The following is a 27227-nucleotide window of genomic DNA, read 5'->3' as shown; positions in this document are numbered from 1 at the left end:
TTTGTGTGAATTATCAGCAGTCGTCTCAGTGTAAAAGTATGTAATTTTCATTTCTGAAATGTCAGATGTTAACATAGTATCCCAGAGGCACTCCGAATCTTTGGGATTCCTGGGCTATAAGGATTGAGTCAATTGCACAATTACGTACTAGAATGAGCACCAGTGAAGCAGTGAGTTACTGTGTAATTTTTAACCATACAAATAATGGGGGCCCTTTACATTGAGTTTTGTTTGAAAAGAGAAAGCTTTGCTTCATCCATGCGAAGAGAGAATAAGAATATCAACACAGAGCGTAGATAGCCTTCTTTGGCTATCTCTTTGGAGATTATGAAGTGCTAGGTTGATCTTGGGAAGGATTATGACCCCCTGTTCACAGGTAAGCAAACTGAGGCATAAAACAACTTAGACATCCTGTAATATCTACAGGACTTAATTACTTGAATATAAGCCAAGTGTCTAAATGCCCTTGAGGATGTGTGTCTAAGTGATTTGCCCAACTTCAGTTTAAATTCAACACGCTCTATTTTTTAATATTGCACCGATAAGGTAAAATCAAATATAGCAGGAAGAAAGGAGGGACTTAAATTAATGATATGCTGACGGAACCTTAAAATGGGTGACAAGTATCAGATAGCCTGATCTGGATAAGAGAGCTTCATGACTACAGATACGCTACACTTGCGATGAAAGTGGTTCTGCTGCTGGTGGGACAGGGTATAAGGTTATTATGCACGTTCCTCAGTGAACACGCATAACAGATGGATAAGTGTTATTACATCCTTCTTAAACTAGGTAAACTGCTACTCTCATCGCACAAAAAGTCTATGGCAAAACCCGTCTTTTCAGCACCCTTATTTCTCCTTGGTCACAAGATCACAGTCCTTTATGCACAGTGAAATATGCTGTGACATTTTAATTTGTGCGTGGTTCTCTGCGTGACAGGGAAAGGTTCTTTCTAACTCAGCTGAAGCAGCAAAACTCATAGACTTGCTGGATTTAAGGATCTGATATACTTCAGCTGATCCCTTTTAACTTATGGTATCCACTCAGGTAACAAATAGGACTGGACTTCTCAAAACTCACATTCTAACATTGCTTTATTTCTTGAACTGCCAGAGGAATATGAAAATAACAAACTCACTTTGCTTTTTCTCCATACAGTGACAGTCCTAGCTATTTTCCATGAGCTGCATGTGGATACAGATTTGTACACACTCCTGTTTGGAGAGAGTGTCCTAAATGATGCCGTGGCTATCGTACTGACGTAGTAAGTACACCCACCTCCGTTCTTTACTTGGTGAGATAATTACAAGCTTTAATTGCTGGTATAATTCTCACTGATATAGCTTGTGCAAGTATAGATGTAACATTTGAAGATTTCATTACAGAGTTGTAGTTCTGGAGTTGTTCTTGGCTTGTTAAACACCAGAATTCCAATATTGTTAATGGTGACTGTGTACCCAGAATACAATTTTAGTTCATTTTCTTCAACCTAGAAAGCAGTATATTCTGTGAAATGCGTGAATTTAATTTAATATGATTTATTTTCTCATCTAAACAAGATATCTTGAAAAAAATAATGCTGAATGAGCACCCAGGATATAGGACAACTATAAAATTGGAGATAGGATCTTTTTATTTTTTGCAATCTATTATTTTCCAAGATTAAACCACAAAGTGGTACACAGTAGCTCGGTTTATCTACTTCTGCCTATTGAATCTGACAGAGCTTCAGCTGATAATACTAAGTTTATATATAGCCTTTTTATTCTCAAAAATCCTCAAACAGATCACAAATGATGGGTCAAAATCACACAAGTATATGCTGTCCTAAAAATACAGATACTAAGTACATGATTAACAGGATCTCAAGTTAACTCCACTCTACATGTATTATATGCTTCCTGGAGCTTTGCTAGAAATACAAATAATCCTCTCAGATAATCTTAAAAGTAACAGAACTCTGCAAAATCAAATTCAGTTTTCTGTGATGCTTGAAGATGCTGCACAGTAAGGCCCAAGTCAGTGACACCTTTCTCCTTAGCTCCTCTAAGATTTGTCCTATCCTTCAGAAAAACAGACTTTTAAAGAGTTTCTAGTCATTAAAAAGTTAGCTTTGTATTTTGTCTGAAACCCCATGGAGAAACTTATAATAGTTGAATTGCAAAAAACCCCAAACAAAATTGTTTCACAATACAAAAAAATAGTATTCCTATTTAATTTCTCATTCTCCAATTATCAGTCTAGTTAAATTCACCTACACTGAACTCCTCACATAGTTTTTAGAGCAAGAGTAATATTTTCAAACTCTGTCAAGTGTCTGAGCACAGCATTTCATGATTAGATACAGCATGGCTGTCACATTCAGTGACTGCGGTTGGAATGCGTCACTTAGGAGAGCATCTAGTACATCAGAAAATAAAATGTGCAAAGGGAAAAGCTAAGCAAAGAATAGAAGCTTCAGTAGAGAAGACGGATAGAAAAGCATTAAAGCAGCTATTAGAATTGGAAAGAAGCATGCAGGTGACAAAAAGTGAGGGTTTTTTTTCTCTCTTCCTTGGCTTTGTTTAATAAAGGCCTAGGCATTTATAGCTCGTTTAGACTCTTCACCTGCTAGTGCAAGGTTCCTATAGACTGTGGAACAGTTAAGCTACAAGCAACTCAAGGAGACCCAGAATATTTCAAATGTCTGTAGTTTTCAGTTGCTGCGATGTCAAAGCACATGGATCTCTTCAAAGGTACAACTCTACTGCAAAGCAAATCTAGAAAGAAAAATGCTGTCATTGTACACGACAATGAAAAATCACTGTACATGATTCATGAGTTTCTAACCTTTACTCTTGCCAGTACTCAACTCTACATTATGACCCTCAGCCTGCACATGGATACAGATATCTATAGGAAGGATGCCTGATGCAAATGCTGGCTATCTCCTTCTCATGTTTTCTGTGCTGTACACAGGAGATTACAACTCATGTATTTTCTATATATTCAGTGTGACTGATACCTTTATTTCTGTAATATATTTAGTAATTTGTAGAGACTGAAGAGAATATACGGCGGCATCATTTTCACATTTAATTAATTTCTGGCTTAAATAATCAGTTTATGCACAAATACAATGTTTCTGCAACCTAATATGATCTCCCTTCCTGTAGCCTTTTAAGTAAGGCTGTACTGTTAATAATGTCAGCTTCAGTGCGTTAACACCCCACTAAACCAAAACAAGTTTAAATGAAGAATGTGATTTTTCTGTCACTACAAAAGAACAGCTAGGTTTTTTTCTCTGTAACACATACCACTTTTTAGGATGGTGCAAACACACGTTCATAATTACAGTAATAGAGGACTATTTAAAAAGGTGTGAAAATAATGTTTACAGATCTGGAAAAGCAATAAGTCATTTTGTATGCTATGTAATGGTAAACAGAAAATAGAAAAAGAGACTACACGGTGTCTTTTATCAACTAACAGCATAACCAAGTTAACGTCTGCAGGAGTGACTCACTGCAGGAAAGGGAAGAGGAGAAAAGAGGGAAGGCCCTTATGGCTGGCTGTGGCAATTTGGCAAGGTGAAGGTAGTATGGCTGTCTGCCAACAAGGCTTTATATTGACATCTCTCTTTTCCTCCAGCTTTTCCCTCCAACCTCTATTTTTCCTGTGCTGTTTACCATTTAGAAGGACAGCAGCAGGACCAGCTACCCCTACATTTTTCATATGGATTTAAAAAGTCAAATTAGCTGTGTGTTGCTGCAATAGTACGTATAGACACAGTGGCCAATTGCCTTCAAGAAAATACCGATCAAGCACACAAGTTCTCCAGGCCAAATCAGCAACTCTCCCCCAGGCCATCTAGCCATACCAAACACCTGACTGCAAACACCTGACTGTTTGTGATAATTGCAAAATTTCATTTATACTGTGCTATTTTAAGATAATCCATGCAGGAGGGATCACTGTGAATCAAATTGACAGGAGTGGCTGCAAAAAGGCTGACAAGCTGTCGCGCATCTGGGAGAGCTCATACAAAGGCCTCTATAAGCAAGGGTACTGTAGATGTAACAAGGATTTTCTCCTATATGAGTAACTTGCGGAGTTGCTTACAAATTTTCATTATTAGGGCAAAGTCCTCCTTTTAATAAAAAGTCTGTAAGAATTCTCACAGAAAATAAACATTTTGGATGAAAATGAGGATTCAAATATTCAAAATGAGTAATTTTTGAGCCTGTTGTGTATCAAGGATTCAAGATATTTAAGAAAAATAATAAGAGCCCTTCAAGACAGTACTTATTTGATGACTAAACATTGCTTTTACCCAGAAAAAACTATATGACTAATTATGCCACAAATATTTCCTACGTGCTTTGTTTTCCAGGACTGGGCAGCTGTGTCCACTTTCTGTGTCTATTTACAGCATAAGCTTTATCTGTAGAAGTATTTTTTATATGCTAACATTAAAACAAAGAAAATATATGTAGGAAAAATACGATTTTTGAGCTCCTTCTGAGTGTGTTTAAAAACACTTATAGTCTTTATGATTAGAGATTGTTTCACTATTCGGAATTTAATTTTAGACAACAGATTGTGGCAACCTTTTATGAAAAGATCTTTCCAATGATATTTTTATTACAATTTTTAAGAAAGAAATCATTCTGTCTTCTTCAGAAGACATTGTATTTCATCACCAAGAAAGTTTACCTGAGTTTATTCTGTAGCTTCTGGAATAAAAGAATATAATTTAAGATTATTTTTCTTCCATTGCTGTATCATAATATATGCACGTAGAATGACTTCTTTTGCTTTCTTGGGTGTTGGTCTACGATGTAGTCAATACTTTCATAAACGATTCCAGATGATAGCTTTTGTACCACTGTTTGTATCCTCTAACTCCTGAGTTTTCAACTTCCTCAGTTTTTTTGCAAAAATAATAACAAAATTTAGCTTACAAATGTTCCAACACACAGAAAGCTGTTCTCTGCACTATAAACTTAACCTTCTGCCATCCAATTCCCTGAACATCACAAAGCAGCAGTTTGTTCAGCTTCAGATATGCATAGGCATCCATGCCATAGGACACAACGTTCAAGGTGATCTATTTCATTCATAGATTTCAGACCCAGGAATGTTTATTGTTGCTAAGGTTTGTAGATAGAACTTTACAGCCAACTACAATGAACTGCCTGCGTAGTTAGACACTTACTAGCTAGTGGACCACATTCTAAAGATCAAAAGTGAGAAACGTTCCAGTAACTTCAGTTGGAGTTGTGTGTGTCATGAAGATGGTAGAATCTGGATGAAAATCAATAATTTATGGATATTTTTGAGCAAGTCATGAGGATTAACCTCTTATTTCACTTTCATTCATTTTTCATTGTTCTGTCTTCAGACCATATATCACTTATTGAAGAAAGCATCTACATATATTTTGAGTGCACATGCCGTAGGTTTGGACTTGGCATAGTTTTTTCACATTTGCAGAGAAATTTGATGAAGAAAGTACGGAAGAAGTTGTATAAAAAGCATTGAGTAGCTTGAGATGTGACTGAAAAGTAGCTGAACAGGTCATTAGCATTGAGACAGTTTATTTAGCAGAGCTATTAAATCTTTCTCATGCTGAGTGCTCAGTGAGTGCAGGATGTGGAAAGCATTAATGAATACTGATACGTGTTCCCTGTTAACAAATTATCTAAGAGAACATTACATGAGAGATGTTTCCATTGTAGTCAATGTCAGAAGCGTTTGTATCATCATTATTGTGAAAGACACAACTTCATTTCTCTGCTGGCCCTGTAGCACTGCTCAGTGGACCTGATGAGTTTCATCCCCTTCCTGGGAGAGGTGATAGTGTGGAAATCACATGGGCAGCAGGGGCGTATGCCATCGTCTTTCACAAGCGATCAAAACAAGTGAGTGGGAGCCAGGGGACACAGGACACGTGACATTGTGACATATGGCAAGGAATGGATTTCCTAGCTCTGTTATATACAATCAAGAACAGTTTGATACATGAATGAAGTGAAAATCCTGGAGATAAAAAGCATGGTTGAGGATCACACATCAGTGAAGCCAGAGAACACAGAAACTAGCTGACATATGAAATGAAGACCTCCCATGTCAAAATGCCAATTGCCCTAGAAGGCTTAGAAGTATAGATATTTCTGGGCAGAGAGGAAAGTAATACTGCAAGCGTAGTTTTCTGGTGAAGTTTGGATTGCCATTTTTAAGTACCTTAAATGGCATATAAAGGAAGAGATGATGACCTTGGAGGTTCAGAAGAACATGAAGAGGAAAGGAAACAAAAAATAATGGATTGTTTTGAAACAGGTATTCTGCTTTTTTTGTAAAGTATTTGTTAGTTGTATAGATTCCACAAAGTTCATTCATGCCTATTAGCAAAAATTGGGCAATGGAAGGCCCAGATTTTGACACAGTCAGGCTGTAAGGCTCCCTTTGCAAAAGTTTAGGACCAGCACCGAAAGGCTAAATTCTTAGAACTAGGTAAGAAATGGAGGTGTAACAGATCCTGTTATTGTATGACCCATTGCTGATAGAACAGTATTTGCTGGTGAGATGCATATTTGCACTGATGCTCACAGATGCAATATTGTTTCAGGAATTCAGATTGGCCAGATAAAATGGTCTAGAATAAATAGGTAACTTTAATTTTTTTTCCTTCCCCCCCAAAAAAAAAAATCTGTGCTGGTAAAAGGGTATTACAACCACCTTCTATGTAGTAAGCTTATATTGACTGGTTCAAAGATTTACCAAGCAGTTTACCAGGATGAAGAAATCTCCTTTTCCAAAGTTCTTGAAATATAATTTTTTTCTAATAATAGATGGATTTCAAGTCCATTTTTCATCATCTAGCTACAGCATATGACACTATATCTGTGCTTGATAAATTAACTGTCCATAGAATCCAGACCCCTTTTTAATAGTTTAAAAGGCTTGAAATTTATGACAGGTAGTTTGGGCACTGCCCATTTCATCTTGCTTTTATCTTTCCTTCTTCAGCGTAAACAGGGATTATCTGCTACAGTAGGATAAGGTATAAAGGAGGAACTCTAACTATTCAATGTGTTTGTGGTACAGGGAATAGTATTGAGGGAAGAAGGGGCAGGACAAATCACTAAAGGTGATGGTTAGCTTTGCAATGCCCAGTGAGGAAATCATGGCTCCTCTTAAGTATTTCCAGGATGGACATGAACCAACGCATGTCATAACATATCTTCATCACAACATATGTTCTCTGCTCAAAAAATACTTTCATTCTACTCTAGTAGTAGCTTTTGCAAGTTAATATCATGTTCAATCCATTCTTTCTTGGCCAAAGTTCTCCTAGAAGCTTGTATGGGGCTTCCTAAAATAACACGTCAAAGGTAACTGAGACAAATTTATTGAAAAACAGTATCCATTTCCAGGGGAAATAACTCAGAAGACAGAGTTCGGCTCAGTTTGTGCTGAGCACCCACTAAGGTTGACATTTCTCAGACAGTGATCCCTATAATTGCCTGAGGAAGTCAAGAGAATTCCTTCTGTCACACTGGTGATTCTTACTGATAGGTATAGTCAAGATATTACTAATTTTAGTTCAGCTCTCTCCAAAATATAAGAAACTCTTTTGACCAAATGGATCTCAAACAGAAAATTAGTAAGAACCTTTAAACCTTTCTGGTTTTAGTTATTTGTTTACCTGTATTCTTCTATTACTTCTGTGGTTTTAATTCTGTTGTTATGTCATTGAACTTAAAGGTAGTTTACACAGGAGTAAAATGTAATCAGAGACTGAAGAAACAGACATTTGACAAACACCAAATATAGGTGCAAATATTCAGTTTATGTTTCACTTAACTTGGTCATTGGCCTGGTGAGGTAACTATCCATTATCTGCAAGCATTGCTTTCCTATTTTCAAGATTTCTAATTGTGATTCTTTGTTTATTATATATTAAAATAAGCAGTTCTGTAAATGACATGAAAAGATATTGTAACCATGCTGCTTAATAATGAAGTTGGGAGCTGGGATTTGCAGGAAATAATATTGGCTTTGAAAACTGTGATGGGTGTCTCCTTGATGCATATCTCAGTAGATGTGAGGCTCCCTTTACAATTATTTTAAGCTTTCTTCTTTTGTCATGGGCTGTCTCTAATTTGGATCCTTTGCCCTTCCATTTTTGGAGCATTATTCTGTATAGATTTTGCCACACTTTGATCCCTGAACCCACTGAATAACAAATTTTGCCAAGAAAATACAGCTGAGTATTCTCATATCCTATTTTTCCCTTAAACTGCATTTATAGTCAAAAGCAGCCTTTAAAAGTGGTATCATGAGCTTCCATATGTACTATCTCAAAACCTTTTGTATTACGTAGTCAATTAAGAAACAAAGACTTTTCTATCAGCCAATACTTTGTCTTTGTTTCAGTTTCCTCCTCATCTGTAGGTAACTGGGAGTTCATTCAGTCTAAGAATATGGTGAAGTCTGTCAGCTCGTATCCCATACCTCCTGCAGAGATTTATTAGGCACCGTTAGCAAATAGCAAAAATATGATTGCTTCAGTATTGAGTCATTGCATGTGAAAAATGGATATTTGTTTCTCTATTGCCCTTGTATTTTTAGACATTTTTTAACCACGTATTCATGCCATTTCTTAGTGTCTTTTACTATACTATTTCAGCCACTGGAGTGAAAAAGAAACTCATTTAAGTTTATTTCCAACATGTATCTCAGTGCAGACAAGATATTATTCACACAGCCTAAGCATATCAGTATGTAAGTAATAGTGTAAAAAAACCACCCTTCTATTCATGAGTCCTTATGCACACACAATTGATAGCTTTAGTGTAGCTACACATAAAACTGTTCAGCCCAGGTACTTCTTTTTCAAAAGCATATAAGCCTCATTCCTTGACAGCTATTGTAGAAAGTATGCACAGAGACACACTTCCAGCCAAGGCAGAAAAGAGGGAAATACAAGCATCTGTGCCATCAGGCAGATGACAAAAAGGTAAAAGGGATTAACACGTGCAACATTTTCCTGGTTAAAGAAAATAGGTGGCATATAGATTTGTAAAGGTGGGAAGAGAAGGTGAAACAGGGATGAAAGAGAAAGTAAGAAATTGAACTGATGAAAGCAACAAACGGAAATTGTGAGGGCATGGCTAGAAAAAAGAAGCAAGAGTGAGAAAAGACAAGACACAGCGAGAAACCAAGATATGGCATACTGTGTAAATACAGATCATGACAGTGATACTTAAACCTGTAGCGAGGACTCTTTAGAGGAAAGAAAAGCTTCTTTACTCATAGCGATGCAGAGGAAAACCTGATTATTTTTCTCTGGTGCATTGTTGCAGTATTATATTGTTTTGTTAGGAATGTCTATGTTTGAAATCCTTACGTAGTACAGTAGAACGTGCTCCTGAACTGAGAAGAAACAGTGAAAAGTATAGGAATTAGGACAGCCAGTTTTAAAGAGTTGTGTGCTGCAATCAGGTAAGGAATCTGAATTCAGGAAAGGAATAAGATTCTGCCAGAAACACAGGGAGTTGTGCCCAGACCCTTTCTTTGTAGCTGTCTCTACATAAATTAATTGGCAAAACTGGAGGAACTGAGGCTTCTAATTGAGGCTGCTAGTTTGAGCAGTGGCAGGCTTCGGTGGGTGGTTGCCTTTGCAAAACCTGACCTAGAACTCACAGATCAAAGTGAGACCAGCATTGTACTGACTGACCAGGTACTGACTTGCATTATCTTGAGTCCTTGTTTGTCAAGTCTTTGTGATTTAGGGATTTGAATGCCTGTGAGCTACAGTTCTGGAGAAATGCCTAACTGCATCTCTGGAGTTATCCATAACCTCATTCCAGATGAATACTATTTGTGATTTTATCCACACAAAGATTCCTGAGGAGGGATGACTGTAACACTGTGGAGGGGAATAAAATAGAATTACCTGAAAACCTGACAGAAATCAAAGTGCTGGATGGAAGCTCAGCCTAAACATTTCACTTACTGGTTCCCCTTAAGACAAGATGAATTTGGCTGCTATTCCCTATATCGTTAGACAGGCTTATGTACCAAGCAGACATTCAACCAGTCAAACAGAGTAACTTATAAATTAATACAGGAAGGAATTAATTATGCAACAAGTTAGTGAGCAATTTTAAAAGGTGGATGAGAAACCCTTTCCATCTATTATTTCTATAATAATGAAATTACGGTTGTCCATCTGCTCTTTTTACCTTTGAGGAAGGGTTTAGTCCCAGCTTATTTTGTTGATGATAATTAGAGTTTCACGTCACTGACCATCTGGAACAGGAGATGTGAGCGCTGGGAAACTAACCAAACTTGCTATTAGGAGGAACTTTAAAAGAGCTTCTTTCCCAGAACAGAGGAAATCCCCCATAAAGTGATGGTGTCCTTGCTTAATAAAACTTCCTTTCTTTTTTCTCCATGGGGCTTACTGTACAGACCAGTGTTGGGCTTGAATCAGGGGGAAAAATGCTATGGAATTTCTGTAATGCTTGTAATAGCATTTTCAGTAGGAAAATGGAGACTTGGAACAGAATGTTTTCAGGAGGTAATCCTCATCGCTATGTTTTTTTTCACTTTTTAACATTTCATCTCCCTTTTTCCAATATCAGCTCCACATTAAGGTTCTACTTAGCTTCTAGTTAATACATGCTAAAGGTCTTTCTAGCTATAAGTTATCTAATTGGCTCTGCTTTGTTTGTGCAATTTATTTGAATAGGCAGCCTTCAGTTGCAGTCTGCTAAGCTAGAATAGATTTCAGTGAGCACTTTTATGGAGATTGCCCTCAGGGATGTATGAAAATGCAGCTTAGCTCAAAATCAGCTGGGAATGTCTGTACTTGTCATATCCAATCAAATCAGACTAGCTGCAGGTATTTCTGTCCACTTATACACAAATAAACTGATAACATTTAAAAATATGATCTGCAAACTCAGAATTAAGAATGCTGCCTGCAGTGCTCGCAAATCACATGTAAGAGGCAATTATTTAGCTACATTTTCCATACAAATGACCGAATTGGCATCAAAGCTTCTTCATTTCAAAGATTTCTATTGGGAACTCTTCAGAACTGAAGTACACCCTGGTACGAGTCAGCTTGTTTTTTGAGCTCTTCCAGATGTTTTTTCTTATCCAAATAACCTTTCTCTAGTGAATAAGACAGATTTTCTGAGAGCAAGATAATTACATACAGAGTCTAATTCTACTTACAGAGACAACTCCCTTTCAGTTTAAAATGAACGTATTGATACTATTTCCCTTGAAGTGTTCCAAAAGAAATCTCATTTCATCCTCTCTGGATGAGGTACTGTACATAAGAGTCTGTCTGGTACTTGCAGTAGATCACCATATTTTTCAAGTCTTCTTGGCAGGGAAGACAGAAAAGGAGTATGAATCAGAAAGGTGAGGAAGAGCTTGCCATTTCATTTACTGAGTACCCACAAATGCCTATTCACTATTCAAATCCTTCCCAGAAATACGGTATTGAAGAGTACAGCTATCTCAAGACAGACGTTTTGTTACAACAGGAAAAACTCCCATCAAAATTCTTTTATTCTTTGGAGATCAGGTTGTGATTACATGAAAGAAGAACCCATCCGCACTGTGGGAGAATGGACTGCGTATTTCCACTGGCTACCCAGGAGCACTAGGAAAGACTGAAATCTCTAGTGAGCCCTGCTTTTTTTTTTTTTTAACTAACAGCAGCATCAGGTAAACTGGTTCCCACTGCAAGCCTTGATCTTTTAAGATTCAAATCCTTAAGCTACCGAGTCTGTTAGAGTGAACCAACATAGCTCTACGTGAAATTCTTTTGCGTGTGCAAATGTGTACATATATGCTTATGCGTGCATGAGGAGTCATACAGAAAGCACATCAAAATAACGCAAAGGTTATCAAGTACTCAAAAGTTCTATAATGCCCCAAATATATTTTCATGCCTTACAGAAGAGGAGTTGAGATACACCTTCTGTAAACATTTTAGTCAAATGCAATTTTTAAGTTTATTTTTTCATACACAGAAATCTCCCTCTCTCCATACCCAAGGCACTATTTCAGTGTGCGTGTTACACGTTTTGGACTAGGAACTTTAATGTTTTCAGAATCTCCTTTTGTCACTTGAGCAAAGAGAATAATTGATAACAGTAGCATGCAGCTGCCTTCCTTGAGTTCCAGGCACAGCAGGAGGAGAGACTGTTTACCACAAGCTACTGTATTTCATAGTTGCTTAAATGGTGATACTCAGCAAATTTCTATTCTTTGAATTTTTTCCAATAGTTATAGAGCTCCACTCTCTGTTTCCACCTGCTTTTGTTTTGGTCTCAGTCTCGTTCCTTCTCTCTCCTTTATTTTTCAATAGACAAGGGTCACCATCTCTATCTCACTCTACCCATTCCCCTGAATTGCATGACCTACTCCACCACTTCTCCTTTTGTCTCCCATCTGAGATGGAAAGAAATTATTTCTAAAGATGAGCTAGGACTGAAAACTCTTTACCCAATCTTCTTCATTCCCTAAAGCCAAGAGATACCCTGACCTTATTTCTGATACACATGCCTCTTTGTTGTCCTCCTTATTATGTTGTGAGAAACAGAGGAGATAATGAGGATGAGAGAGGGTGATGCTGATGGTCAGTTCTGAAGGCTGGTGAAAGCGTAGATGGCAGAGTTTAGGGAGCAACAACTGCAGGAAAAAAATTATATTTCAGTTTTAGATGGCACATACCTAATACAAATGAGATCTTAGAAGATTTTTAGCTGATGAAGTTTATCATATCTCTGCTGAGATTTCTCAACTAAACATTTCAGAAACCTTAAGAAATTGCTCGATTTTGGCACATTTTTACAAGGGTGAAAGATGCATGAGAAACAGATGGGTAATTTCCTCTTTCCTCCCCTTAGAAGCGACATGTCTGAATTTGAAAGCGGTACGGTGAGAAAGCTTTGTAATTATGTCATTGTAAGGTTTCTATCCAAGATAAGCACAAACGTATTTCTCTACATTGGTTCTGCAAAATGGCTAAATTTAAAAAAAAAAAGAAAAAGTCCTCACAAAAAGTGCAAATGCAACATGCAAACATAGTCAAAATGGTGTCATTTTGGCAGTCACAAACCGTGAAAAAACAACAGCCAAATAAAATCAGGGCACTGCCTGGCATGCTGCAGGTATGAGCTAGGCTGAAAGACAGGAAACACTCGGGACAGCAGTTGTGCGAGTGGCCCTGAGAGAGGACAGTGTGACAGAGCTGGCTCATTCCTGCCGTGATTAGGGAAATGGGACTTATGAACAGTTGCTGTAGAACCATTGTATGAAAATAAAAAATCTAGTCTTGTTACCAGTTTCCTCTTAATGTGTTCGGTACTTTGATGTTCCCTAACTAATTGCTAATTATAACGATCTACATATTCTGAAGGTAATATGCATATGTGTATGTTAGTTGGATTCATAATGATATTTCAGTACATTTCTGGGGAGACCTAGTGACATTAGAATTTGGATTTTGAAAAGGAAGGTTTAAATACGATTAAAATTTGAACAAAATAGCATCCCAACAATGCATTGAACTGATGTTTGCAATTTTCCCATAGTAATTTCTTCATTACAAAGTCTCACAAAAGTGAAATAATTTTTAAACATACAACATTTTCATTTTGTATCCCTATTCATTGCATATTTATACTCACTTAAAAGAAATCAAACAGTTCTTCCTTTCTATATTGTTCTACTGATCTGTAGCAAGCACGGTCAGAAACGATAGTGAGAGAAATGAGAATAATAGAGTGCCTCGCAGGCTGCTGTTCTCTGCCTCAAACACACTGGGAAAGGGTTATAGCTAGATGAAAATATTCCTGAAGAAAATATTTCAACCACCTGGACCATTTAACAGCATGCATCTTCTTTATTATGGTATTTTTATTCCTACAGAGTAATGTTAAAGGTATTTCTAAACCATCATTTTAGGATGTTCACAGTTTTTCATTCTATTTCTAGAGTTAGCAGGACTTAGCCCATTGCTAGGATAGTGTTTTCATTGCACATTGTTAGAGTGAGGTAAATGCAAGGTTTGTGAGGCAAGACTCCTTCATTCTAGTAATTACGAGGGTAATGAAGCTAGGCAGAATTATTTTCATTTTATTAATAGCTGTGTTTAAGCCTCATGGAACTGCCTGTCTGGGGAAAGTATCTGTTTTAAAACTAAGTGGTGGAAATCAGTGCGTTATACTAAATGTTTATCCATAAATCAATGGAGTCTTCACAAATCCAGAAAGAAGAAATGCCTTTTTGGCTGCCTATAATTTCTGTGAAATTTTCCACAGTGCACTGGATCTGGGCCACAGATAATAGCAGATACCTTAATTTTAAACAAAGGGAGATCTTGCTTATCTCTTTTAATCTTACCATTGAGGAATAGTTCATGACCGGCTGCCAGTTATATGTCCAAAAACCTTAACATATATACTTACGAATAATGCATTCTTATCAAAGGAAGATACTTGATGTAAGGTCTCTTTGATTAAGTGATTTGAAGTATATTTAGGAAAGTGGGGGGTGGGGGGGTCTTAGGATTTTATCATCTATATTATTTTCAAGATTCCACTCAGCTTTTAAATTGTTCTTCAAGAGTGCCATATGTTTATGTAGCACTGCTTAAAGTTGGTTTATCATTTGAAACTCCTGCAAGCAGGGATAGGGAAATAAAGACTGTACCAAGAGTTTTGAGAAAAATACCCCTGAAGATAAGTCCAAAGCTGTTCCTCTATCACTTTCTCAGAGATTCTCTCTTTAAATAGTTTTTTCTCTAAAGTGACTTAAATACACTACACCTTCCCAACCACAGTTCAATTTTCCAGCAGATGACTATTTACATGTGTTAGGACTTGTTACACCTTCTTTGTAGAGCACTGCCCAGTAATTTTCATTTAATGTTCTTTGTCTAACGTTAAAGATATAGCAGTAATTTTAAAGAGCTTTCAGGGTCTTTATTTGCTCTGATAAGGCAACAAGCAGTAGGTAAGATTGTTATTGTAAGATTTCTACCATGGCTTGGATTTTTCTTTTTATAAGCCATAAAAACCAAAATGTTAGCCTATTATCAGAATAAATGAAGAGAACTTCAGGCCTACCTTGCTCCTACAGGAATATTACTGCGATTCTCTATGCAAGGCTGACCAGATTTTCTAGCAAGTGAAGCGCCTTTCCCTAAGGTGAAATTTCATTCTGTTCATTTGCTATATTTGGATCAGGAACAGAGACCTGCAATTCAGAATATCCCTAAATCCCCATCCTCAGCTCCAGTATGTCAAGAAGGCAAAACATGTAACGTGTTTTGGTTTTGACGTTATTACTGCCAACACTAGAGGATACAATTCACATCTGGATTTATTTTAGAGTTTCTCATGATAACAGCTGCATTTCTTGTCTTCACTTGGATACATTTTTAAAAATGAAAATTGCCATGGCAACAGCTGTAACCGTTTATTATAAAGCAATAGAAGTGGAACTAATATTTGTGATGGAAGCTCTGTTATCAAGATAGTATTTCATTCAGACAATACCAGAGCCTTTCCATTTTTTAAAAGAAAAAATATAGAAAATATTTTCAATAATGAAATGTAGGTGGGATTGAACAGCTCAGGAGATTAAAAAGATTTCCTTCTTTAGATTACTGGCTCATCTCAAATCCAGATTAGCAAGAGGCAAAAATTATCATCTGTTTGGTGGGCACACGAAAAAAAATTGATAGGGGTACCAAGATTTAAAAATCTCATGCCCTTGTGAGCTGCGTTCTCAACTGAAGCACAGAGACAGCAAACTGAGTACATTGGGTGTGTCCGCACTGGAGGAAAAAAAAGATGTGACCCGTCCTTAAAAAGTGCGAATGTCTATTGCAAAGGAAAAATTCGTAGGCAGTTTGCAATGCTAACACAAAATAGTTCAAAATGAACTACGCTTACCTTAAGATTTTGCTTCGTATCACTTGCAACATACTATGTTACTTGAGATAATAGCGTACTATTTTCCCTATTAAAATGCAGATAAAGGAAGTTTTGCACTGACCTCAAGGTGATGTTATTCCAAGTCAGAATGGAAGTAGGGTCATCTGGTCTATGGTCCAGGTACATTAGGAATCATGTGGCCCATTTTTTTTGCATCTGTTTCCAGTATTTCTCACAGCGTTTTTTTTTTTAATCTCCACAAGAATCTGGGTAGGAGATTGACAAACTGTATTCCAGATGTTGAAAATGTACATGAAATATAAAACTGTTTTCCTATTTATAGGAAAATAGTACATGAAATGTAAAACTATATTCCTATTTCCCTTCTGAATATGATAAAATACGTTTTGCAAGCACAGACTATACAGGGACCACATACCATGTTGTGGACAGATACTAAGGATCATATTTCTTCCTATTTATTAAACATTAGAGAGCCCTAGGCCGGAGTGAGGGAAAACACTGAAATAGAAAAAAACTTTAGACAGACTTTCAAACTCCTTTCTCTCTAATTTTTATAGGATTTAACGTAGTTTATCTTCATCAGTTGCATTCAGCATCAGGCCCCGCAGTGTACTGCTCTGTTCACAAGTTCCTAAAGCTGCTGAAGTTGTGTGAAGGGAGACTGGGGGCTCCTTTCTTAATCTTTTACACAAAACATTCTAGAAGTGAAAAAGCCCACGGCTGTTGATAGGCCAGAAATTTGGCACGGCACAGCACAGCTCTTCAGGATTGGTAATAGACTATCCATCTGCTCCAGCAGCTACCTGCATCCTCTAGCAGCAGACTTAGCTCTGTCTGGGATACAATATTTTAAACACAAACAGTAGCTTACAGATCTCTTAACAAAGAGTACCCGTACCTCCTTGACTACTTACTAAACTCCAGGTTTGTTCTGAACAAAAATTATCATTTAGTCCAGCTTCATTACATTATTTTTGTATAATAGACAGTTTGGTTCAGGGAGGTGACACAGTGGAAAGACAGAACAAAAAACAAAACTACAGTTGTGCCTAAGAAAAATTTACGGAAGTTTGTGATTTGTACATTATATTTTTAAGAGACTGAGATCTGGTAGAAATCACGAAGATATAGTTTCCTTTCAGTTTCTCCTGCTCCCTCACTTAATGCTTTGAGTTCTTTGTTAGCATATCACCAGTAGCATGCTCCCAATTCTGTCCTTCCTCTTCAACATTCATAGGGAAGCTTTACATGCTCTGTTACACTTAAAACATGGACCAATGGTAAGAATAGGATTCTGTCCTGTTTCACTGACAAAGAGGAGAGAAGCAGTGAAAGAACAGGCTATTTGTTTTCCTCGAGATGAGGAGGACTGGGCACCTAGAGCTTCCTCATGCTGTCTCTGGGAGTACTGAGCTGTCTACAGACAGGTCTCCTGTGAATGTGGAGTGCTGTCTGTGAACAGAAATTGGGCACACCACCCTCGAACACATCAGTCTTGACATCTTCATAAGCAGAGGCCACAGAAGAGAAAAGCTCTTTGAATGTTAAATAAGAACCTGCTGTATGTGTTCTTTCATTGATCAGCTAAGCACTCTGATATTGACCCTCCACCCCTTCATTCAGATTAATTCGAGGAGATTTCAGAGCAGATTATAGTATACTGTAGTACTGTTTAACCATCTAACTCTCAGGGAGAAGCTGATTTAAACCCCAAAGGAGGGTGATGTGAGTAGGACTATGCATTTGTGAAGGATAAGGACTAGCTATTACAGAGGCTGCTATTCATCCCTCAGTATTCCACACTGCAGACGGGCATAGTGAGTTCTGCTACAATGTTATGACAACAAGTCAAACCCGAAATAAAGGGACTACTGCCCGGCATAAAATATACATCGCTTTCTGTTATTTCAAGTTTTAAGATTCTCCTGAACAAAATCATGAGCTGTGTGATTCTAAGAAAATTACGATTCAGTAAAGGTTCACTGCAAACTGTTTCCACTTAATCTCTAGTAGTTACCCTTAAGGGCAAAGGATTTTTCATGGCTAACCATGCTCCTTGAAATGTTCCTTAAAGTGTTTGGGTCATATGCTACTTTTTTTGTGATATCAGTGTAAATCTGGAACAACTGCGTTGAATCAGTGGAGTTACTTTAGATACTTATCATTGCAATGGTAGTTTGAGGCAGATTCTCATCTAGAGCGCTCAAGCAGAATGGCAGTAAATCATAGTCATTTAGTGGTAATCTGCTGCAGCGTTCTAACCTGTATCGCTCAGCGCAGGCAACCATCAGGCTGCATCGTTTTATCAACAGGGAGGTAGAATTCAATTGACATAGATAAATGTCACATTTACTTGCAAGAGTGCAGTCACCGTAAAAGATGAGGGTCATTGAAAGGCATCATTGTCTCATCCTGGAGTTATCCCAACAATTTTAGTATGAAAGGGGGGTTTTAATTAAGACCACCCATCCTTCTGGTAATCACCCTCCTTACCTCCTATGGACACATCAGTCAGTGTCTTGTTAGTGTGCTCTGATGTTTTATTCTTTGCACTCTGTGTGTGTAGAGTAAATTAAGTCCCATAGTATCACATTTTGACACTTTTGTACAAATAAACCTGAGCCATGGATGGAATTACTCCTCCAAGAGCACATTAAACTTTCTTCCTTACTCTCATAGAACACTTGCAATTACACATTAATTCAATTTTTGTCTTTCAAAAGAGGTACATCATTTTCACTGAAAATCTTTATTTCAGGGGCTCATCACCCTGGACTAATGATAAGAACTGTCACATAAACGGAAGGTCTTGCAAATGTTTCTGATAAATATTTATCAACTCTACTCTGAGTAACTGGAGGCTAGTGGCTCACAGACAAGAAATTGAAGGATAATACAGAGGTGAAGAATGATATAATGAAGAAAAATAATGTACAGGTGACAGCAGATAAAGTTCTAGCCATATATGAAGAAAGTATGTGCTGCACACATTATTAGAGAAATACAAATCATGACATCACTTTACAAGTTCAGATGGTTGGTTCTAGAAGTGAGAAAGCTGGGAGCAGATGACAGCTCTCTCAACTCGGGTATCAGGAGGCGGGAAGCAAAAAGATAGTTCAGGCTCACAGGCAAGTGTTAGTGTTAACGCATACAGCACATCTAATTCCCTTAATGGCACAATATATAAATTTAAATTTTAGGTTCTCTTTTTGGTTTTTACCATTTTCTTTTTGTTCAGGAAACAGTTTTAGCTGACATGTATCTTGGGGATTATTGCACTTCTTAGGGGCCTGAAGATGCCTTCACAAAGTATGAGGTACTGTTATCCACTAGATATGCTCTACCTGAGTTGTTTAATTAGCATGACATAGTAGATTTGGTTCAAACAACATATAGGAATTTGTTTCTTTTTTCCTCCAGATACCAATCGGAGAATCTTTTTCCTTGTTCATTGTTTCTTGTTAACTCAGAGCGTTGGTAGTTCCATACACCACTGGTTTGTAACTTTTAGTCATGTTTTCTTATGCAGAAAAACTGCATTTTTTTTACAGTACTGTTCTAATTTATAAGTTGTTTTGCATAGGCATAAGTGATTACAGAGAGATGCAAGGCAGAGGAGAAATCCAGCTCTTCGTGTTAATACAATAATAATTTACTTTTTTATATATATGTTCCTTGATGGTTGATTCTTTTTTTCTACTTTCTCCACACTATGCGCATCTTTGCAGTTGATGAAGCCACTAAGAGCTCCCTAACTGGGAGGACAGACTTCAAGCTGCTCTAGATACACAGGCCATTTCTCTTTGTGCAGTGTTTGCAAAGAATGGAAATTAACACTGAGTTGGATTACAGTTCTGATACCCAAATGAGAAAGGATCATATTTGCAGGCACAGAAATCTGCAAATTATGTGCCTTTCGATATGATCAACTCATAAGTAAGGACAGTCAGACACTGGTAATAGCATACCATAGAATACAGCACATGCTGTCACAGACATCTCACTATCAGCCATCTGTTTTCTGCTGATGTGCTTCATTCCTCTCAAAGATATGGGACAGGCTTTTTGGAAAAGAGTCGTCACTAGAAAATGACTGTCATATTTTCAAATAGATTTATGAAAATTAGACATCTAGAAGCAATATCAGTCATTTAAAATTAAACATTCCTATACCAAGCCTCAGATAAATGCTAACATATTTTATTATAAAAGCCTTGATTTTCTTTTATAAAAAGAATTTTAAGTCTAGGTTGCTGTTCGTCCAGATTTCTTTCTGTCAAAGATAAAAATAGGGTAGTATTTGCCTAGAATAAGATAATGAAAAGTTAAGATATTTGTACGGATACATTAGGAAAGCACATACCATTTCTCAAATGCAAAAGGGTAGAGAAGATCCACTCCAGATCAGATATGACTTTAGACTTGAAGTTGTTCAGCCTGCAGGCCCATTACATCGTTACTCATTGTCAAAACTGTCATCTTGCATCTCTTTTCTATGTGTCTGTAGTGACTACAGGTCTGTAGTGACCGAGTTCTGACGAGGATCAGAGGGAGGGGATGTTCCCAGCACCTCTGTCGGGGGGGCTTGCAGAGGTTGTCTCTGGGCATCAGGATATTGGGTTCAACCCTATGGAGATGGACGAGATAGCAGGTCCTTTTAAGGCAAAGGTGGTGGAATTTTCAGGGCAACAACAGGATCACCATGATAAAGAGATGGTTTCCAAGCCTCCCTAAGGAGGCAGAGCAGGCTTCCTAAGGGTAATGTCTAGGGAAGCAGGGGAGAAGGAGGGACTATGACAGATTTTCTGTGTCCCTGTTGTTTGCAGGTAGATGAGAACTAAGATCTGCATTAGAGAAAGTCCACCTGGAACACCACAAACTACTCATTATTTTCTCTGGCTTTACTGCAAGCTGCTGCCATGTGTCAGCTCAGGCCTGAACACAAAAGAAAACTGAAGTAGTTACCAGTGTAGAAAATATTTATCATAAGCTGCCAAAAATGACTCCTGGTGAGCTAAGCTGATTTCTGGCTGCCCAAGTTAAGGGACAGAGTCACTCAAATTCTGCAGCTGCTTTGCAATACCACTGAAAGACTTAGTAAGCTCTCCAGTTGCATCAGATTTGAGGATGCCTTATGTCACCTAAAAAGGAGCCTGAGACAGCAGAACTAGCCCGTGATATTTTATGCTAAGTGAAAATCTAGCAAAGACCCTGAATTCCTTTTTTATTTTCATGCAGATGTTGCTTTTGCTCATAAATGGGAAAATTTATATTTTCCATAAAGTCTATGACAGCTTTACTTTTCCACCATTGCTCATGCTTTGACATCTGCAAGCAGCTAGCCACTTTGGAACTGGTAACAAATCCATTTTGAGAAAGGTTTTCATAAACAGTAAAAGCCTTCTGTACAGCAACAGTAAGTGTTAGTTTGGTTTAAAGTAATTGAAATAAAATGTCCTATAATAGTTCATAAAGTCTGGAAAAATATAGAAAGTATCAAAAGTGAGGACAGAAAAGAGAGAAAGCAAATATGCCATGACACAGAGGCAAAGGAACAGAGTGTAATCCCAGCTAGAAAATAGCTTCTAAAATGACTGCTAGACCTTTTTGCTAGAATTAAAACCAATAACACTACTAGCACTGTGCTGAAACCAGGTTGCGAGTGGAAAAAACCCACAATGTGATGCCTTGCCAAGGAGAATAAAGTTTTGGATATTCAGAAAAATGAAGGTTCAAATACTAGCCGTCTGACCAGTAACTCAGCCACCAGTAACCTTCCTTTTTTTGTTTTTGCAGTTCTTATATAAACAGAAGCTTAATATGTATATTTCTGTGAAATCCATGTTTCTGGAGACTTAATTCTCTAAAAGTTTGCAAATATTGTCAGGAATAAATTCCAAGGAGACAGATTTGTTTGTACAGAAGGATGTACAGAAGACTCATCTGTGTTCTTTTAATGCACCTTCTGTGCGTTTGTGTTGGTTACTGATCACTGTTTTAAACATGTCTGAAAAATACAGTAAGCTTGCTTGTTGTTGGAAATTTTCATCTAGAGGATCTCCATGTATTTGCCTCACACTATTGTTACAATCAGCTGCTTTTGCTAGTCCTAGAGCCTTCCTGCACTGCCGTGTCTCTTCTTTGCCCTGCCTTAATTCTCTGCAAAACTTCTCTACTTCATACATACTCTTGTTGGCTTAGTATGATCACATCCCAGTCTTACTGCATTTGTTTTAATTTTTATAGTTCATCTACTTACTATTACTGTGTGAGGAGCTATTTTATCAGGAAGCCTGGAAGGCTTTACCAACCTAAAACTTGCCAAGAGAAGGTGTAGGTGTCTGGTGCTATGCATGCACTTTCACATCTAGCTTCTAGTTCAGACACTTACGTTGTGGGAAAATTATGATTCTCTCTTTTTGGCTTCCTTTCAACACTTAGGAAAACTAGATCGTTAAAAAATTGTGTGGGAACAGAAATCGTTCAGTTCAATCCACTTCTCTGAAAGCTCCAAGTTTTCTAACACAGTATAGCGACCTACCTTGTTCTGTATGGGTATAATACCTAGGTCAGGAAAAAATAACCTTCTTTCCCTCTTAAAAACAACCTTGAACCCTAGAATATTTTTTTTTCCCCTGGCCTGTTTTATTTTTCTTAATTAGCAGCTGATGAAATCACCATGTAGTTCTATAATTATTTGTCACCCGAGGGAGATCCTACTTCATTCAATGAAAGTATTTTAAGGAATATCTGACCTTTCTGTATTTTCAGGGATGATTTTTTTTTATTTTTTTTTTTAGATTGTCCCTGATTCTCTTCTGTGCACTATTATGTGGCACGTGATAGTGCAGCAAATAGGAAGGAGGCCACTGGGCAAGAGGAAGCCCTTTGGCTTAGCAAGTAGAAAGAAATCTAAATCTAAAGATAATAAGCTGTTTGTTTTCATGTTGGTCAAATAGACAGAAGGAGGAAGAAAGAAATAAAACAGTTTATTTACTGGTTATTTCTAGTCATTGATTCCATATCATAAAATTAGAAATTTTCTGCCATTTGCACACAGTTCTGATGCTTGAGTGTATTTTCTTCAGCACATTGCCGTTTCCTAAAATTCATCTGATACACGTTACATCACTGGCTTATATCAAAACCAAGGATCTTTGTGCTGTTCCGCTAGTTACAACTGATTAACATCTCGTTTATTCGATGCTGCCACACTAGCCCTAGGCATATCAGGCCTTGACAGGAACAAAAGGTGGGATACAAGATTTAACCTCACCTACAGATTTTTCCTCAAAAAACTTCCATGACTTACTGCAAGCCTTTGCTCTCATCCTAAATACTTTCAATTTCTTTTAAAAGGCAAATACATTGTGCTACATTCACAGGCTGGGAAAACTTACAGAAGAGAATGATCTTATGAATAAATGAAATTTTCCTTGAGAATAACTGAAGATGTAAAAAGCAAGTAACCAAGATGTAACTGGAAATGTGGCTCTACTCTTTCTGTTACAGTAGCACTTCTGCTTGTCATGGAGACCTTCAGTAATATATCCCCATATAAGTCCGTAGAAAGAAACATTCATTCTTTGTCATGCTGAGCCTCATCCTAAAATGATCTTAACAGATGAGGGAAGGGAAGAAGCAGAATGATCAGCGCCGTACAACTGGCACAAACTGTTAATTCTTCTTTCTGTTTCAAGCAAAAGCTACCATCCTAACTTGCAATTTATTATATAAATGAATATTGCTTCTGTTATTTCATTTTTGAAAGCTGTGAAAGCACTTGACCCTGTCCGTTGTTATTTGGTAAAGGAAGCACAGAAGAACTGGAAAGAAAAAGTGATCTGTTTAATAGTTTCTAATGTAGAAAGGGCTAGCTAATCCTTATAAGAACCAGTAAGGAAACTAATTATTATTCTCTACTCCAACCTGAAGGAGAGGCAGAGGTTACCAAACTTACATATAGATAGATAGTAGGCACTAGGGCAGGTGTTTGTGAGATATGTTTGTCAAGCATTCAGTGAGGACCCAATAAAAATCTTTTATTTCTATCCCTCCACTCCATCTCATTATGGGTGGTAGATAAAGCGTATCTTTGTCATTAGTTCTGTTGATTTATCAATCTCTGAAAACAGTTTTTTCTACTCCATTTATTTTCAGGATTTGCTTAATCCACCTCTGATACAAATTTACAGAAATAAACCTTTTTTTTTTTCTTATACTAATTCAACAGTTAGAAACTAAACACAGTTTCAAATTTAGTATCAAACTCACATGCTCCTTGTTAATGAATTGTGATCAACCCCTTTTGTATCAGGCGCAGAGAGCAGATAGCAGAAATGGCAAGTCACACCAGCATCTTTCTTGAATTACTCTCTGAGAAAGAAGAATAGTAGGGGCACTCTTAAGTTTAACTATGGTTCTCTCCAGTGTTAAATGTTACAATTTTGAGTTTAGGTCAAATAATTGGCTTGTCAGGGAGTACTGGAACAAACAGGATAAAATTCTCTTCTCTTGAAATACAGTTTATATAGAAAAACTATCAGGTAAATTAGTATGTATTTTAGATGCTTGAAAGAGTTAAAAATTAGCGTTAAAGATGAAACATATTCAGAAAAAGAAATAATAGCTCTAGTAAAGAATAATGCAAAATGAAAAATAGAACTAAATACTCTTTGAGATATAGGGACACCTGAGTTCTGGAAAGATTTACACCAGAAACCAGAGTTAATATAATGAGCATATGTTGTGTTATGGTGCTTTAAAAAAATCATGTGACTTGGGGGGCATATTGAGTAGAAAAATTTCCCAGTGAGAATGATTCACTCCGTATTTGTTCCCGACATACCTACATTAAGAATAGGATGCTTTCTTCTAGTTTTCTACATACCTGAAAGCTGTTGGTAAACTGGAGGGCAAACTGGAACTCTAACTGGTCTTAACAAAGTCAACCTTTCTTGCCTTAAGGTTAACATACTTAATAAAAATGCCGTTAATGGCTATAGCTTACATTTGACTACTAAACTTTCGCTCCATGTCAGGATTTTTATTTTACTTTTTCATTACTGACCATCCCTTCTGCGGGCAGAGCCCATCAATATAATAGAACAATTTTCCTTGATTTTAGGGTGTAGGCAGCTTGACTTCTCTGAATTCACCACTCAGTGCTTGTGGCAGCACAAAAGATCAATTCCTGATTCACTAAGCGATACAGAAGAGCAGGTGCAGTTCCTATTTGGGGCAAATATCAGAGAACCAAGTGGCTGCTTTGCTGTCAAGACATGCCTAAAAGTTTTATATCTAACAGTTCTGGTTACACTACCAAATAGTTTCAACTTTAAATAACTAACCGAAGCCCTCCCTAAGCATACAAAATACACTTAGTAAATTAGACTATAAATGTACAGTATCACAGCTGATAAGATTTCCTTTGATAGAGCTATTCCATCAGTTTAGAAAGTCTATCTATGGCTTAATATAGTTGATTATTTCATATGGGATCTAAACCAATAAATGTTGAGTAGGCCAGAGATGACAAACATTTCAAGAATCATCTGAAGGCAAGAGAAGCAAAGAATTATAACTGACCTCTGGTCTAGGAGAGTCACAATCGAAAGAGGACTGAACATTTAAATAGCAACATTTTGTCAATTAGCATTTCCTCTGGGAACAATATTTTTTGTATTTATATTAATAGCACTTTCTGCTACAAATCATCTCACTAGTTTTGTGGTGGTGCTAATTAGCATAACTGGAGATATCAGATTTTGGTGCTTAGTAATTTTTGTTGTAATGGATAAGTATTCACCACTCGTATTTAGTGGTGCTCCACCATATGCCTTTAGAATCCTTATGCCTTTTTTCCAGATTGAAAGCATGAGATCTGTTTTCACATGTCTTCATGTTATTTGGAGATTCCTAAATGAATGCAACTGTTTAGAAAATCCTCCACACAGAGCTTCATCTCTAAGCCTCATCTCCAGATGGAAGACATCAGGCCGCCAAGATCATGTTCTTAATATGCAAGAGCTTAAAATATTCAGAACATTTTAAAAATTCTAAATTTTTAATGCTTAAAATACCAATCATTTTCCAGCAATCCAAGCTGCTTTCTGTAATCCAATGCCAAACTCAGTACAGTTTCTTTGACAATGAACATAAAAGACCGACAGTACTGAAAGCAATAGAACCACAAAGATCTAAAATGTTGCCTAATTAGTGTTAGTGACGCTTAGGGCTATTTTGTATCTGTTAAATTTAATGTTTCAATAAGAAAAAAGGCATACACACTTGGTGTTACTAGTGTTCTGGGCAGTAACTGACTAGCGGCAAATAGCAACCCTGAAACTCTCAAAAATGCTTTAGTGCACGGCCTTCCCTTTGGTGGCATCATTTCCCATTCAAAAATACCCTTGATGGCTGTATTGAGGGGTGGGATATAGGAGATGACCTTTGACAACTGCAGTAGTTTCCTTCTGTAGGACAACATTCATTCTGCCCACAAGGTTTCCTATGGTTGAGCTCTTGATATGCTTTCAGCTCTATTTATGAAGGGTAATACCAAGAAGGGAACTACTAGGTGGTTTATGACAAGATTGCTGCTGCAGATTTGGTACCTACTGTGATTTGTGTCACCCATTTGAGCTTCAGCCATAAAGCTGCACTTTTTATCAAGAATATTTGTGAATATATAACTGCTCTGAAGACATATGGCCAATAAATAATTCAAAGTTATCTATCTTCCCTGCAGTTTTCTTATACTCCTACCACCTTTTAATGTTTAGTTGGCCTGGAAACAATATTCTTTATGGCACTTCTAGTATAAAAATGTTTACTGACTGGCAGTAGACTATTGATTTCCAGTGTGATACTTTGAAAATAAACTGTGTTCCCCCCCAGTCTCCATCTGCTTTGCTCTCCCATCTGCTATCAGCCCAGAGAAGCCTTGTTTTACATTTTGAGTCCCTGAAAACGTCCATTTTCAATTACTGATTCCAATATCATAACGACGGGATTGAATTCTTTATTTCTTTTTCTCTCCCTCTCAGCCATCCCTTTGTTTTTGTTTCAGCTCCATATCCATTTACAGTCCTAAGGAGAATCCTAATGCGTTTGATGCTGCTGCTTTCTTCCAGTCAGTGGGAAATTTCCTAGGGATCTTTGCTGGATCATTTGCCATGGGATCCTCTTACGCTGTTGTCACAGCTTTAATATCCTTTATGGTTTGTTTTCAGAGAGAAA

The 27227-nt window shown here is 37.3% G+C and overlaps 1 protein-coding gene across 4 annotated transcripts in view; it reads left to right on the top strand.

Moving 5' to 3' along the window:
- SLC9A9 (solute carrier family 9 member A9) overlaps positions 1-27227 on the top strand; it is a 208555-nt gene that overhangs the window by 56118 nt on the left and 125210 nt on the right. For 3 of the 4 annotated variants that reach the window (XM_054206426.1, XM_054206424.1, XM_054206427.1), the window contains exons 6-7: positions 1162-1267; positions 27058-27196. In XM_054206426.1, coding sequence (XP_054062401.1) covers positions 1162-1267; positions 27058-27196 — 245 coding nt within the window. Of the gene's footprint in view, positions 1-1161; positions 1268-27057; positions 27202-27227 lie in introns of all 4 variants that reach the window. The other variant, XM_054206425.1, reaches the window with a different exon arrangement.

Source organism: Rissa tridactyla, chromosome 6 (genome assembly GCF_028500815.1).
Source record: "Rissa tridactyla isolate bRisTri1 chromosome 6, bRisTri1.patW.cur.20221130, whole genome shotgun sequence".
In the NCBI taxonomy this organism is placed as follows: Eukaryota; Metazoa; Chordata; class Aves; order Charadriiformes; family Laridae; genus Rissa; species Rissa tridactyla.
Note: the sequence above shows the minus strand (reverse complement) of the source record. Positions and strands in the feature narration are given on the sequence as shown.